The sequence below is a fragment of the Silurus aristotelis genome, assembly GCF_946808225.1.
Source record: "Silurus aristotelis genome assembly, chromosome: 1".
Lineage (NCBI taxonomy): Eukaryota > Metazoa > Chordata > Actinopteri > Siluriformes > Siluridae > Silurus > Silurus aristotelis.
The window spans coordinates 40,335,576-40,352,092 of NC_139574.1; the positions used below are offsets into that span (position 1 = coordinate 40,335,576).

General features: G+C 39.3%; 1 protein-coding gene across 2 annotated transcripts in view; it reads left to right on the plus strand.

Annotated features, from left to right (window-relative positions):
* LOC310724525 (eukaryotic translation initiation factor 4 gamma 3-like) overlaps positions 1–16,517 on the plus strand; it is a 367,925-nt gene that overhangs the window by 197,367 nt on the left and 154,041 nt on the right. The window contains exon 1 of one of the 2 annotated variants that reach the window (XM_083538715.1): positions 7,597–7,824. The exons of the other annotated variant lie outside the window; for it this stretch is intronic. Coding sequence (XP_083394841.1) covers positions 7,675–7,824 — 150 coding nt within the window. The 5' untranslated portion in view covers positions 7,597–7,674. Of the gene's footprint in view, positions 1–7,596; positions 7,825–16,517 lie in introns of those variants that run through there. 2 annotated transcript variants of the gene reach the window in all.

Sequence of the window (16,517 nt, forward strand, 5' to 3'; positions counted from 1 at the left end):
GGCCAATGAATGCCTACATGGTTTGGGCGAGGAAACAGCGGCCCATCTTTTCCAAGGCCAATCCAAATAGCAGCTCTGCAGAGATCAGCATGCAGCTTGGGATCCAGTGGAACAAACTGAGTGAAGAACAGAAGAAACCCTACTACACTGAATCATGGAGGCTTAAACAGGAACACGAACAGTTGTTTCCTGGTAGGTGAACTTTCTTTATAGACAAATGACAAAATAACAAAACAAACGCATCAATTCTGACACTTTTATTGTTTTTATGTTGCTTCTTACTCTTTAAATTCTTCTTTTCTATCATGTAGATTGGGTTTATAAACCGCTTCCAAAGAAGGGAAGGAGAAAAGGCGGTGTGCAGAGTAGTGACTCACAGAGGAGACCTGATCATCAACCAAACCACCACATAGTCATGAACATGCCAGAAGAAGTACCAGTCCATGACCTCGTGCCTGAAGTTAGTGATCAGTTCCCCGGCCTTAGCCACCAAGAACTGCTGTCTCCTAAAGACTTCTGCTTTGATCCTCCTCTTTTCCCTTCTGTTTCTGAGTCGACTTTCTGCCAGACCAAGTGAGTTAGTAAACTGCATTGGAACAGTTTCAGAAGAATGACATGCAAATGAAGTTTTACTCTGCATCTTAAATAATCGCCATAATCGCCACTCATTTACTTTAATATGCAGCTAAAATTGTGCACTTCTGTTTACAGCATCTGCTATGGGTCTGAGTGTACAAGCAGTGAGGTTCAGCTCGAGGACGAGGAGGAAATCACTTTGCTCAACAACGACATCTTTTCCATGTTAAATGAGGATTGTGACTTTTTTAACCAGTCTGAAGCCCTGAATCATACTGAAGACCCCCACAACAGCACAGAGATCCTGGATTCTGTACCAGCCTTTGATGTCGACAGCTTCGAAGATCTGTTGAAGCAACTTGAAGAGATGGAAAATGATTCAGGAATAGAGGAAGATGGTGAAATACGAACATTTCATGTACTTTAGTGTGCATGTTGTTTCACCATCTTCATTTTTTTATTTTATTTAAATAAATAAAGATTTTGAATTTCAATCATGTCTAATGTCTCTTCATCACAGAAAGCATTCAATGATGGTATTTTTTTTCTTGAAATCCACTTTAGTAAAGTCAGTGATGTTTGATGTCCTTAAAGAAAAGGAATTTGACAGAAACTGAAGTTGAGGTATTTTCTTGCAGCTTTAGTGCTTTGTTCATTTTGAGCTCTGAAAGCAATATAGCTGACAGTTAATGTGGGGCAGAACCTGATTCACTTAAACATCTGTACTTTATAATTAATCGCATGGATTGGCACAAGAAAGTGGATGATCTTTCAGCATTTATTCTGACAGGGTTAACACTGGATTCACCTCACAACACCTGAACACTACTGCTGGATGGAGCAGCGGGTGCGTGCACGAGCGGCGGTTGGTGAATGGAGGGTGGAGCCGGGGGGAAACGAGTGGTAAGAAGCAGATCTGTGGCTGATGGGACTAATCAGTGTGGTCTGTTTTAGTGACTGGTGACGAGGATTCATTGATCAAGACAAGACACCTGTCAGTCAAGATATACAGGTGAATGACAGGTGTCTTCTCTAATGATTGATAAGTTTTCATTCACAAACGATACCTACCTTTTCCGGTTTGTCTGACTTGTCGCTGTGTTTTTGGATTTTTTTTTATGTGTTTCGTGCAATGATTCAGACAAACCGGAAAAGGTAGGCATAGTTTTGTTTCCTTTGCAGACTTTCCTGAAGCCCCTAAATTAATAATGGTCATAGTGACATTGGTAACATTGCATTAATGTTATAATATCTGATAGCCATTAAAGGGCACTCTCGTGCTGCATGTGGGTGTGTTTGCAGTGTGCAGAGTAAACGAGTAAAAAACGCTGTGCAGTCATGTCTCCGGTTCTTTCTGCGCATGCTCAGAACTTAATGGGATAATATGTGTTTTATAGCATAATGATGCAAACATAACAGTATTTACATTCATCACATTACTGTGCTGGAAAACAATACAAATTAAATAAAATAGAAAAAGCGTAGAAGAAGAAAAGTGGGACAATGACAGAGGTAATGCGATGTAATGAATGGTGATGATCATATAAATAAACTCAGTTTAGTAAAAGTTTGTGAACAAACTTTATATTGGTCCAGTTTTTAAAGTTTATTCTAAAAGTTATAAATAGTGTAATAAGTGGACAAGAAATATGAGTTGTTCATGTCACACAGATTTTTTTTTTTTTTTTTTTTTTCAATTCAGTGTCATTACAAAATAGGTTTATATTTGTAGAGATTTTATTTGGACAAACATATCGGACAAAAGAAATCAGCAACATATATTGGTCATCCTGTATCAGTCGACCTCTAGGTGTGAGTTTAAATGATATGCTCAGTTGTATGTATGAGATAATTGTAGTCTGGACGGTGAGACGCCACTAAGCGTTAATATTATAATAATTACACTGATCTATTAGAGACGCTTATCAGAAAAGTCCGAATCAAATCCACTCACAAGTGCAGCAGATTCATGTGATGTGAAATAAAGTCCTAATGGCAGCAGCATTATACAGTCATATATATATTTCTATAAAAGAGCTCTGATACGGATTTCAGTCTTTAAGAAGAACATCTTCAGAGGGGTTTTTTCTCGTCCTGGTATCATAAGTGTAGATAAACATAGGTTGTGTTTAATTGACAGCCCTGATGAAGTCTGATGACCTGAAGAGGGTGGAGCTGAGACTTCAGACAGCAGACGGACTTCTGAGGAGGAACATCAGCACCACACGAGAGGTTAGAGGTCACCCAACCTGTAATTAATCCTGGAGGAATTAAGTGTGATTAGAGAGATAGTGATTTAAATGTAATAATGCAGCTGTGTGTGTGTGTTTGTGTGTGTGTGTGTGTGTGTGTGTGTGTGTGTGTGTGTGTGTGTGTGTGTGTTACTGCAGTTATGATAATAATAAGAAGAAGTATAAGTATTTTGGGGGCTGTTATGAATTATTTAAATCTTCCCTCTACCTCTCCTTTATTAGTGTAGTTACTGATAGAAAAAGTGAAAATCTTTTTAAAACAACTTTCATGCAAAAGATCTTGTGGCTTAATTAGATGAGATTTGCCTCTGGTTTGAGATTTTACTCGACTTATGTTTTTGCTGAACTTTTTCTACACTTAAAAGCCAAAAAAAAATCATTGACACTTTTCTTTCACGTGAACAAGCTTTTTTCTTTTCACAAGACTTTGTCTTACACTTCCAGTGACTGTAGCTGAAGCAGAAAGAAGCTTTTTAAAACTGAAACTAATCAAATGATACCTGAGATCCACCATGTCACAAGAGCACCTCAGCAGCCTCGCTGTCATAAACATCAACCATACAAGTGCTGGTCAGATTTGCAACGATGATGTAATTGATGACTTTGCAACAAACAAAGCAAGAAAGATCTGTTTTTAGGAAAATGACTTTGTAGTGAAAAATGTATTTAATTTGTTTGTTGTGTGAATTGCCAATTTATTATAATTTATTTTCATATTGTATTTATGTATTTATTTGTAAATGTATTTACTGTAAAGATAAAGTAAGTGCAGATTGTTGTTAGTTATTTATCTTTTTAGGTGGCAGCAGGATGGGAGCAGGTCATGACGTGGAAAGGAGACTCTCTGCTTGCAGGCTTCCTGTGACGTAGCTTCCTGTGTTTGACTGTGTTTTTAAACAAACTTTACTATTTATCTCTCCTTTTTTGTGTGTCTGCCTTTGAGCACAGGTGAGGACTCGTTCGATGCCCAGCTGCGAGAGCGGAAAGCGGCGCTGGAAACATCCCGGACGGACGCTCACTCGTCCCAGGTAAATTCCTGGGTTGAATCTAACTCTCCCAGCACCTCAACTCCGCGTGTTTCTCTGCCCAGGCCCACGGACACTGGATGCTGCAGCAGCGGAAGACACGAGCCAAGCCCCGGTCCAGGACGTCTCCCCCACCACCACCGGCCTTCGAGATCTCGACCGAGAACCGCTTCGCCCCTCTCCGCGGGACGGAACGTCATACTGTGATTCTTGGAGATTCCATCGTCCGGCATGTCCGCGCTACCGGAGACAAAGGTAAGGTGCACACTCGCTGTTTTCCTGGTGCTCGTGTTCTCGATGTCGCTGCACAGGTACCCGCGATCCTGTCATTCCGATTCAAATCAGTCCGATTGAAAGATTTAGCGGTGGACTTTTTACATGAGACGTTATCTAAGCTGATGTGATGTTCACAATCATGACTTTGTGACGTGCACTTTGTGTATATTTTCTGAAAGGAATGATAAATGGGCCGATTCGAGATCTGATACGGATGCCAGGTGAAGAGGAGGTGGGGATTTGAGGAAGCACATTTTGTCCCTCAAGTATTGTGTCTTATCAACAGCATTAATCGTGTTAACGCATTTGCATGGAAGAATTTTTATTTTGTTCGGTTTATAAAAAGGTTCATGTCATGAATCTTCTTGTGCGAGTATTTTTTATTTTTTTGTCCAAATCTTGATGTTATTGTTACAATAATTATGGGAGTCACGTAATTAAGGAATGAATGATACGGACCAGAAGAGATGAGGGTGAGCTACTCATTCTGTTTATCATCATTTGTCTTTTAGCTGCCTTGTCATATTTTCATTATTGGAACTAATGTCAGAGTTCGTGTATGTAGACGTGTGTATGGGTATCTGCTTATTGGAAATGTACCATTTTATATTATTTCTGATCAAAGGAACGAAATGATCTAAAGAACCAAGTCACTGAAATGATGCCATCTTCCAATCACTAGCAGTGATCAGTAATACTGATGAGTGCCATACGGGGGCACTAATGCTTTGAGTAATACCAGGGAATGGATCAACGAATAAAAGAATGCTCTTAGCATGGAAAACGACGTATTTGTGGCCTGTACACATTAAGATAGAAGAAAGACAAGAAACAAACAGCAATAATCAATAGACTGGAAAGCTTACCGAACAAAAGTCCAGCAGGGGGCGCTCGCCTCTAACCCGGGTGTGTGTTTCTACAGAGAAACACTACAGGAGCTCATGTAGAGTCGCGCCGTCACCATCTCTGAGACGTAGCATCCCTGATTGGTGCAACAATCTTTTTAATCCACCAATGAAATGTCATAGTCAAATGTCATGCTGTCATAGTAACATGCAAACATTGTAAGTCCACTATTGAATCGAAGGCCGTTGTTGAGACCAGACGTTTGTTTACTGCAGTAGGAATGTTCACTTTAAAACTGCAACAACATACAGAAATATTGCATTCTCATTTCTTCAATTACACTAAATATTGACAAATATATATTCTGTATATGTTCTAGATCTGTATTGAGCAAGTATAAGAGAGAACATTAAATATGATGTCAAATGTAGTGACAGACATTTTCACGTTGTTCTAATCAACAGTATTCGGGGACCTACGTTCCTGTGGTGGTGAACATGACTGCGAGTTCTCCAGAAGAACAAATGCTGGTAATGTACAGTTCAAACACACACTGTTTTTCACACAGAATAAACTAAAGCCCATCACTTCCTCATCACCTAAACACACTGTTCATTTAGATTTTACTTATGGCAGCCAAACGGCCTCATTTTGTAAACCCCTTGATCACTTCCTCTGTCTTTAAGGGAACTAAACGAAGAGGAATGAATGTCCATATAGAGGAATGTGAGCGCAACTGGCAACCGCTCTAAAAGGACACGGCTCTGATTTGATTAAACAGAGTGAAGGTTATTCATGAAGTATATCAGAATTGTACAAATCAATGAAACTACTTACTCTATTAACTCTATTTGAACGAAATCATTACTGAGTTTGGACCAAAATGATATCTGTATGCTAATGTGTGCTAATCAGGAAATACGGTCTACCTACCTTTCCTAGCCTGACTTTAAAATCCCACCCCTGTCTGGCCTGCACTTCCTCCCTCACTCTGCCCTGTCTTTCCCTCCTGCATTGCCTGAGTTTATCTCACCCACATTACTTCACCCACATTACCATACCTAACTGTGCTATATGTAATGAGGCACACAGGGACAAGGTAGAGACTTGGAGGTTGTTCGATGTAGTTGTGAGAAAGGTCAGGGGTCATGTGTGTACCCTGGTGCTCTGAATTTGTCTCTGTGTGTCCTTTTATAGCTGCAAGTTTCAAATACTGTTTACGTTAACCTTCAAATAGCTTTAGCATTTTTGTGATTTTTATGCCAAACTTATATGCTGTTTGTGTTCCAGTATTATTACAGTGCTCCAGTACATGTGGTGCCTCCTCAGCAGGACTCAGTCCATCCCACAGGATTCAATACATGCTACACTGTACTCCCTGGACCTACTACCCCAACAAATGGTAAGTTAATCATGCCTTTCCAGTCATCCTTACAAAAAGCCTGGTTTTCTTGTAGGATGTTATGATCCTCACAGCTTACATGTTGGTCTTTAATTGAAACTGATACTGTTCTTATTAGTGTCGGCTGCAGGGATGTTCTACTATAATGATCAGGCCGTGTACAACCAGACTCCATTCCCAATGGTCCCTCCACTGCAGCAACATCCATCTACCAAGAGGAAGAGGAAAACGGTGCGTGTGCTTACTCTTTGTTTCAGTACTGGTTCATTTACTGAGTATATGAGCCTCAATTATTATAATTTTTTTTATTTTTGACTCGTCTAGTCTGTGATTTAATTGCTACTGTCTCTGTTGTCTACAGATGAACAGCTTGAGAGTTATTCAGTAAAATCCGCTGCATTAGATGGCGCTGAAAAGTCTACCTCTTCAGCTGAGCCCGGTCCTGCACAAGCCATCACACCAAAGCCAGATAAAACAGAGCCTGTGCACGTGCCCCCAGAGGTTCCAGCTTCTGCTCTATTCACCATCGATGAGCCGAAACAGACACAGCTCCTCGTCCTGACGACTCCCGATCGCTCAGAGAGGTGAGTTTAGGGCTCGTCGCTGTCCCTGCACTGGATTTTAATTTGTCAAAATCTTTTACAATGTGACTAAATTAAACGTGTAGTCCAGCATTTTCCAACATGTTTTAATTAAGACGTATTGCAAATTGTTAAACTGTTGTGCATGTTAAACGGTGTTGACTACAAAAGTAGCCTGAAAGAACAAATCCGTACTTTTAGAAATAAGACCCGTACTTTTTAAATACGTTTTCTACAAATAAAAGAATTAAACATCTTTAAATTTCAATATGCAATATTATCTTTTGGTAATGGCGTATAAAAATCTCACATAATCCTTCCTTTTTCCCACAACTGACCTTTGACTTTCATTGTAATCTAATCATGAGTAACGTTTTCTGCTCGTCTCAATAAACTAGGAGGCATGTTAGCTCTTGGTTGTAGTTTTTGCACATGGACTACAAATACTGTAGATATAAACTGAGGTGCCAACACTGGAGTATTTCTTTAAATAACTATATATAAAGATAGAAATGCTGTCGTTCACTTCGGTGAATGTGTGAAACCTACATTTACACTACAAATTCACAGTAATCCTGGTGTTTTATTATTAATTGGGTGTGTTTGTGTGTCCATACCTGGATGCAGATATTATTTATATACAGTCGTGCTGATGTTGTGTGTTGCGTGAGCTTTTCCGGACGGTGCGCGGTTTCCTTAACAAACTGACGGCAGAGATGTTCAATCAGCTGATGAAGCAGGTGAAAGAGCTCCACATCGACACAGAGGAGCGACTTAAGGGTGTCGTCGACCTGATTTTTGAGAAAGCCATTGATGAGCCCAACTTCTCCGTGGGGTACGGGATCATGTGTAAATCTCTGGCTGCGGTAAGTAAAACATCACATCTCCTTCTTTATGTTTTAGTGCATTTAAGCCTATTTGTGATTCTAACTGTGGAATCACAATGTAAATATCCACATGGATGCCAAATTTTAGGAGCAGGAGGAGCAAAGAAAAGTTCAAGAAAAGCTACGATCCATGGGCATGAATAGGCGAGGTTATAGAGGGCATATGTGTTCTAGACTAATCCTTTTTACAGCTTAGTCCCCTTTCTTTTCACAGCACTTAACCAATGCACTGCAACATTTTGTTGTTATTTCTTGTTTCTTCTACAGTATTTCCAAGTCATGAGACCATGAACACTGTGAGCATGAACATTACAATAGACCCCAACAAGATCCCTAAAATCAACAAGGTACTGACTTTACATGTGCAGAAACATGCTTTTCAAATGCAAGCTTGAACTATTTCAGTCAGCATTTAAAGCTTGAGATGTAGATGAACTCAAACCTGCTGGTGAAACGATTTACGTAGTTGAAAAGTATTAACCTTTAAGAGTTGCCTGAACTAAGCGTTCGAAATCCCCCAAATGTTTGTGGATTTAGAGCTATAGGAGAGCTGCTTCATTCCTCTTTTAATAAAAAACTTTTGAAACATTTTTCGTTTTCTTTGGCCTGGATCTTCTCCTCAGCCCTCGCTGTTTTCTCCTCCTGTTCTTCCATTTTTCATTCTGCAGCGTCTTCTGTGTTACCTGTTCAGAGTTTAGCGGGTGGTGCATCAGTAAGAATGGTCCGTGGGGAAACGCGGTGCTCTGTGTGTAGTTAAATAGACTAAGCCAAGTTATTTGCCTCGATGCTTTTTTGTATTCGAATTACTCGAGTTACACAATTCACACAATTTAAGTAATGTTATGGAATTCTACTTCAAAACTGCCAATCTGTTAAAGTACACGTTTTTCTACCAGGTTTATAAGAAGCATTGTTATTTAAACTGAATTGTGTTTGTGTGTAGATACCAGCAGATGATAAGATTTATTTGGATCAATCAATTCAGACTCATTTGAATCAATACCAGTGAACTGACTCAGTGACTTGAACTGAATCTAAGGAGTCGAAATTACCGAACCAAATCTTTTTTAAATGAATTGAATAAACTGAATGGATTCACTTATTCATTTTCTCCCGCTTATCCGTAATTCGGGTTACGGGGGCAGCAGTCTAAGCAGGCCCCCGCCTCCGACTGCTGCCCAATCCTCACAGCACTGTCCCTTAACGGTCCCTCCTGCAGGTGGTGAGCCCACGGGAAGGACTGAATGGATTGAATTATTAAAATAAATCTATTGAATTAAATTGTTGTTTTGAATTCCAAATATTTATTTCTGATGTTTTGTAACTAACTGAGGTGGTCAGAAGTTATATTTAAACAGTAGATGTTCTAAGGCTGCATTCGAACTAAACTTTTTGCAGCAATCGATAGTTTTTTTCAGTTTAACTTCTGTTCATGTTCAAATTATTTCAATCAAAACATTTATTTTATTATCATTTACTTTTGTCACATTTTCCCAACATTTTATCATGTGGATTTTAATTCTTAGTTACGATTTAAATGAAGTCCAACACTTTAATAAAAGACACAAAACAGACACAATATTAAAATATAAAATTTTTATTAAATATTACAATAAACATTGATGTTTTGTCCTTTATTATATGTATGGCATGTGCTCACATGCTGAATCTAAACCTGTCCAGAGCTTTGCAGATTGTTGCTCTCCAGTGCTGCCATTTCCTGTTTCTCATGAATTATTGAGGAATCTGGTTATAAAGCGAGTGATGTCTCGTTTGGACTTTTGTTTTTTCTTAAATTCACTTTTAAATTTCAAAGTTTCCTCCAGCTGAGCAACATGTTCCTCCAGTCGCTCTCGTTCTCTCATCAAATTATTTCTCTTGTGCTCTGCCCTCTTTTTCTCTTCCTCACAGTGGTTGAGGAAATCCTGGAGCTTCCTGGTGGTTTGGAGGTGTGAGGAAGTAATTTCCTCCAGGTCTTGTTTGGCCTTCTCTTTTTCTTTTCTGTGTTTATTTTGCTCAGAAAGCAAAGTGGCCTCTCGAAGAGCAAGACGTGTCTCCAATTCGTCTCGGTCTCTCATCAAATTATTGTTCTCCTTCTCAAAGAGATTCAAAGAATCCTGAAGCTCTCTGATGGTCTGGAGCTGTAAATTGTTCCTCTTCTCAGTGTCTAGTTTGGCTTTCTTTTCTTTCTCTCTTTTCAAAGTGGCCTCAAGCTGAGCAACACGTTCCAGCAGTCGCTTTTGTTCTCTCACCCAGCTCTCTCTCTCACGTTCTACTGTTTCCTTCTGTTTCTCATAGAGCTTCAGGGAAGACTGGAGCTCGGTGATGTTTTGGAGATGTGTGGAGTTTCTCTCATTTATGTCCTGTTCCCACTGCTTTCGCTCAGAAGACAAAGTAGCCTCCAGCTTTTGCACCGTCTGTAGCAGAATGGCTTTCTCTTCATTCTCTTTTGCTAACTTCTCTATCATCAGATTATTAAATGCATCCAAGTCTGTTACTACTTTCTCCATGTGTTCCAGCTTCTCCTTCGATTCAGCAATCTGCTCAGATTTCTTCTTTCTTCTGGTTTGAAACATTTCTCTAAACCTTCTGAGGAGCACCATGTTTACGTGTCTTTACTCAAACGCACAAACCTTAGAAATTAGAGAAACACAGACGCATTCTGACTTATAGACATTGACCCACTGTGACGTCACACAGAGATGCCCCGCCCACCGTCTGTGACGTCACCCGGTCTCTCTCTCTCTCGCACGCGTTCTCTCTCTCTCTCTCTCTCTCTCTCTCTCTCTCTCTCTCTCTCTCTCTCTCACACACACACACACACACACACACACACACAGACACACTCAGCGCATGCGCACATTACAGAGGTAAAGAACAGATAAAATATCATGTCTTTACAACTTTTCTGTTGTTCCTGAGAGAAGAGCGATATTACAGTCATAAATAAGATAAAAACGGCTGTAAACTGTGTATAAAGCGAGTGAAGGTCAGCGGGACTCCATGCTCTCTGAGGACGGACCGGGGCTAGCTTAGCATGCTAACTTCACAGAATTATACCAAGATTATCCAAGAAATTGTAATAAACTGAAATACAGCAGTGACGCAGGTACAAGAGAAATAGACACACGTTAGCAAAGCCACTTTACCGTTCTTTCACATCTCATCTCATCTGTTCAGGCAAACCTTCCTCAGCATTTATTTTACATTCTCCAAGAAAACGAGAGGCTTCAGAATTTTTTTTCTCCGTGCTTGTTTAATAATATGTCCATCAGCATCATTATCAGGTATATATGTAACAGGATTTAGCAGTGGGATTTGCTCGTGTCCACCACGTGTTGGCTGCATGTGCATGAGGTGGATCTGGATGCTCTAATCAAGTCTCTTCTCCTTGCATATGTGGGGCTTCTTAAATAATGTGTTCACAGAGGATAAGGAGGATTAGGTGACTCCAGTGAGTGAGTTTCATCTTCATTATGGATGTGGCTCCTTCCTACTAAAGAGAAATAATCTTTTATTGAGATCTCTCCTGATTCAGCCCTGAGTTCTCACTTAGGCAGTCTTCTAAGGTCAACAGACCAATTGGTGCACAGGTTAAGAGAGAACTGCTTTGATGATCAGCAACAGTGGATTCACGAGAGCAGAACCAGTCAGAATTCTAGTTCTGGTGATGTCTAGAACAGTCGCTGGACACAGATTATTCGATTTACAAACATTGGAAGACTTCAGGCTTCGTTTTAGGATGCAAAAGGATGTGTTGGCTTTTCTGTGGCCAGAGGAAGAGTTAGTGAAGAGTTTTCTTATTTATCTCTCAGAATTCTTGTTAGTCTTCACCATTTTTTTATTGGTGTGTTATAAAGTGAATGTGTCTCGATCAAAATACAACAAAATTACGTCAATAACTGGAGCAATGCCGGCCTTCTTCTCTTCTGACAACAGATACAGTTTAATGACAACCCGATGATGTGTTTTCACGAGTGCATGGTTTTACCTGGATGCACCCTGCTCATCTTTATAAGAGGCCTATAGTTTAGAATTAACTTCATAACATTTGGACTACCACTGAGAGCATCTTGAGCGGCTTCATCACTGCCTGGTTTGGGAACTGCACCGTCTCTGACCGCAAGACCCTACAGAGGATAGTGAGGATGGCTGAGAAGATCATCGGAGTCTCTCTCCCATCTATTATGCACATTTACACGACACGCTGCATCCGCAAAACAAACAGCATTGTCTCTAACACAAGACATGACACAAAACAAAGATAGCGCCGACCAGTATACAGTAGGTTCACTGGTCGGCGCTATCTTGGTTTTGTGTCATGTCTTGTGTTGTCTGTCTGTACTGTTTTTTGTCTGCACTGTTTGCACCAGGTTGCACTCGATGCACTTTATGTAGCTTGTGTTGTGTTGTAGCTTTATGTTATTGTTTAGTGTATCACCAGGATTCCGGAGGAACGTTGTCTCGTTTTTACTGTGTACTGTGTACCACTGTGTATAGTAGAAATGACAATAAAAGTCTCTTGACTTGACTTCATCTGGTTAGGAGTCCTCTGTATTATCAGGGATTAATTCTTATGAGAACAGAAGGAATTGACAGTGAAATATTGATTACAAAAAACTAAATCGCCAATGCCAATTTTATGCACAATATTTCTTCCTTTCTTCGATGAACATGGGACTGCACTTTATCCTGCAACATCTGGACAAATCGGGATCTTCATCTGTATCCAGTCCTTCATCTGTATCCAGTCCTTCATCTGCATCCGGTCCTTCATCTGCATCCGATCCTTCATCTGCATCCGGTCCTTCATCTGTATCCGGTCCTTCATCTGCATCCGGTCCTTCATCTGCATCCGATCCTTCATCTGCATCCGGTCCTTCATCTGCATTCAGTACTTCATCTGTATCCAGTCCTTTATCTGCATCCAGTCCTTCATCTGCATCCAGTCCTTCATCTGCATCCAGTCCTTCATCTGCATCCAGTCCTTCATCCGCAGCCACACCTGCTGTTTATTCCAGTTCTGCTCCTCTAATTATTTATTTCCGGTATTTTAAGCCACTCAGAGACTTGATATCATTTTACTGTTTATAAATATTTGTGCTAATATTATATAGTTGTGTTATGATTTTACTTTTGTGGATTTACTGCTATTTGTATCTATTGTTTTGTATTTGTATTTGTACCTTTGTGTGTTTGCATCAATTATACTTTATCGTTTGACATTTTTGTAGCATTTTCAGTTATTAAAAATAAAATGTTTTATTGTACATAGAACAGTGACTCATGAATTATTCTGTGAACCTGCTGAACCCATTATCATCTTCATTATTATTATCCTTATTATTTATATATATATATATATATATATATATATATATATATATATATATATATATATATATATATATATATATATATATGAACTTTATATGTTTATGATGTAAACAATTATAAACTCAATCTGAACAGAGTGGGGATCCTGATTATGTTCCTCATCAAAACCACTAAGAACGTGAACGTGATCTTCAGTCAATTTAGTGATCATCAGCACAGACCTCATAGTCCTCACCAGAGTCTGGATTCTTCTGAAAACACACACAAAAGCCCTACATCACCTCTAATCCTTTTCATCTAGTAGCAGCTCTACATTTAGCTGCAACTGCACTAATAATACATTACAAATGATACAAATGTACTATGATTTAAGTGAATCAATGCTTCAGTTCAGTGAGATTACAAGTTGGGTTTAAAGCTGTAGATTTTATAGGAGGGTGGATTTTATTTCTACATACTGTTCTTTCCTTTAAAAAAGGATTAAGGGGATGATTTGGGAAAAGGTAGAGGTTTATTCATGTTTACTCCAATAACATCACTTGGGAAGGGCAGATTTGAAGAGATGGTTGTGGACTTCAGGAGAGCACAGAGCGACCAATCTCCACTGATTATTGATGGTTCGTCAGTGGAGATCGTCAAAAGCACCAAATTCCTTGGTGTTCATCTGGCGGACAACCTCACCTGGTCACTCAACACCAGCTCCATCATCAAGAAAGCCCAGCAGCGTCTCTACTTCCTGAGAAGGCTGAGGAAAGCCCATCTCCCTCCCCCGATCCTGACCACGTTCTACAGAGGGACCATTGAGAGCATCCTGAGCAGCTACATCACTGCCTGGTTTGGGAACTGCACCGTCTCGGACCGCAAGACCCTACAGAGGATAGTGAGGACGGCTGAGAAGATCATCGGAGTCTCTCTCCCCTCTATTATGCACATTTACACGACACACTGCATCCGCAAAGCACACAGCATTGTGGACGACCACACACACCCGTCACACACACTTTTCACTCTCCTACCATCAGGGAAACGGTTCCAAAGCATTCGGGCCGTCACAACAAGACTGTGCAACAGCTATTTTCCTGCAAGCCATCAGGCTACTTAATACATCAAACTGTACAACTTGGACTTAACACTTAACACACACTCATCACTCATCTCAATTCATTGCACCATCATTTATTTATTATTATTCATATTTGACTGTACTACACTGTTTAACTGCTGTTTTTTTGCACCTTTCACTGTATTATTGTTTACATGCCGTCTTTTGCACCTTCGACTACTATATTGTTTACATGCTTTTTTGCACCTTCGACTTTGTTATATTATACTACACTGTTTACATGCTGTCTTCTGCACATCTTGACTGCTGCTGTATTTTTGCACTACATTGTGTTCTTATATTCACTCCCGGGTATAGTTTTTATAGTTTTTACAGTTTACAGTACTGTATAACCAAGTATACGGTAGGTTTACTGGTCAGCGCTATCTTGGTTTTGTGTCATGTCTTGTGTTGTCTGTCTGTACTGTTTTTTGTCTGCACTGTTTGCACTAGGTTGCACTCGATGCACTTTATGTAGCTTATGTTGTGTTGTAGGTTTATGTTGTTGTTTAGTGTAGCAACAGCGTTCCGGAGGAACGTTGTCTCGTTTTTACTGTGTACTGTGTACCACTGTGTATAGTAGAAATGACAATAAAAGCCTCTTGACTTGACTTCATCTGGTTTGGAGTCCTCTGTATTATCAGGAATTAAATCTTCTGGGTGACGTTGTGTCTCCGTTGAGAGCATGAGAACAGAAGGAAATGACAGTGAAATATTGGTTACAAAAAACTAAATCTCCAATGCCATTTTTTATTCACTATATTTCTTCCTGAAAGGTTCAGAGGCGATTTTGGAATTACTGTAGCGATGAACATGGGACTGCACTTCATCCTGCAACATCTGGACAAATCGGGACGACTGTGAGGATCCTGACTTCAGTTCGGCCTTCAACACCGTCATCCCAACACTCCTTTTTTAAATTATTATTTATGTTTATTTTTATTTGGCATTTTAAAAAAGTGTGCAAATGGAAGCTTTTGTCACCAAAACAAACTCCTTGTAAATGCAAACATACTGAATGAAGCTCTTTCTGATTCTGATTCTGAAAAACACAATGAGCATTAGACTGGTATTTGAACAATAGAAAAACAGTAGAAGAATAAAGTAATGAAAATAAAAGTAGTGGTCAGTGCTGCTGATGCCAAACAGAGAAGCAGTTACACTTTGACTGAATTCACAGCGCCACTAAACAAATCATGCAGTATACAGAAAGAGAAAAAGGAATATTGTTGCTCTATGTGTAAAAGCATAGCAGCGTCATGGTATAAACTAAGTGATATACAGTTTCATTCAATGCATTAGCTTTAACTATCCTCATAAAGAGATGAGTGATAGAGCTGCATACACGCCTTTATCTTTTATACGTTTCCCCTCTTCTTCTTTCCTCTTTATTCTGGATTGGGATCCTGATGGCTGAGATTTTTATTTTTTTTGCATCCTAGAAAATCTCTGAGGAAACAAAGATTCTTAGGTGAGGGAGGAGAAATGAGGATGGAAACCCGAGAGTGACTGGAGGAAGCTGTACAGCTGTCCAGCAATATGACTTCAGCACTAGAGAAAGAAAACCAGAGAATGAAAAAGAGGAGATCAAGCTGGACATGTCCTACATATAATAAAGTACAAAAATATCAGTGATTATTGTAACGGAATATTTTTTATTCCTTCAAAATAAATAAATATCTTAAATATAGTGTGTGTGTTTTGTTTCTATTATTGAAGTGTTGGACTTCATTTAAATTTAACTAAGAATTAAAATCCACATGATAAAATGTTGGGAAAACGGGACAAAAGTAAATGATAATAAAATAAAGGTTCTGTTTAAACCCAATTTTACATGAACAGAAGTTAAAGTAATAAAATAAACAGTTATTGAACAGTATTCACAGCATCAGTTTAAATATTAAATCACAATAACACAGAGATTAAATCAGTTTACAATACATGAGTTCTTCATGGGTTCATCTGATGCACACAATACTATAAAGTTTAGTTCCAATGCAGCCTCATAACATCATAGTTCAAGTATAACTTTTGACAACCGCAGTTAGTAGAAAAACATCAGAAAGAACTATTTAATAGATTCATTTTAATAATTTAGTCCATTCAGTTTGGTCAATTCAGTTCGAAAAGATTATTTTCGATGATTTCGACTCCTTAGATTCAGTTCAAGTGACTCGGTTCAAGAGTTCAGTTCGGTCGCTTCTAGTCAAAACAATGAGATCGACCGAGACTG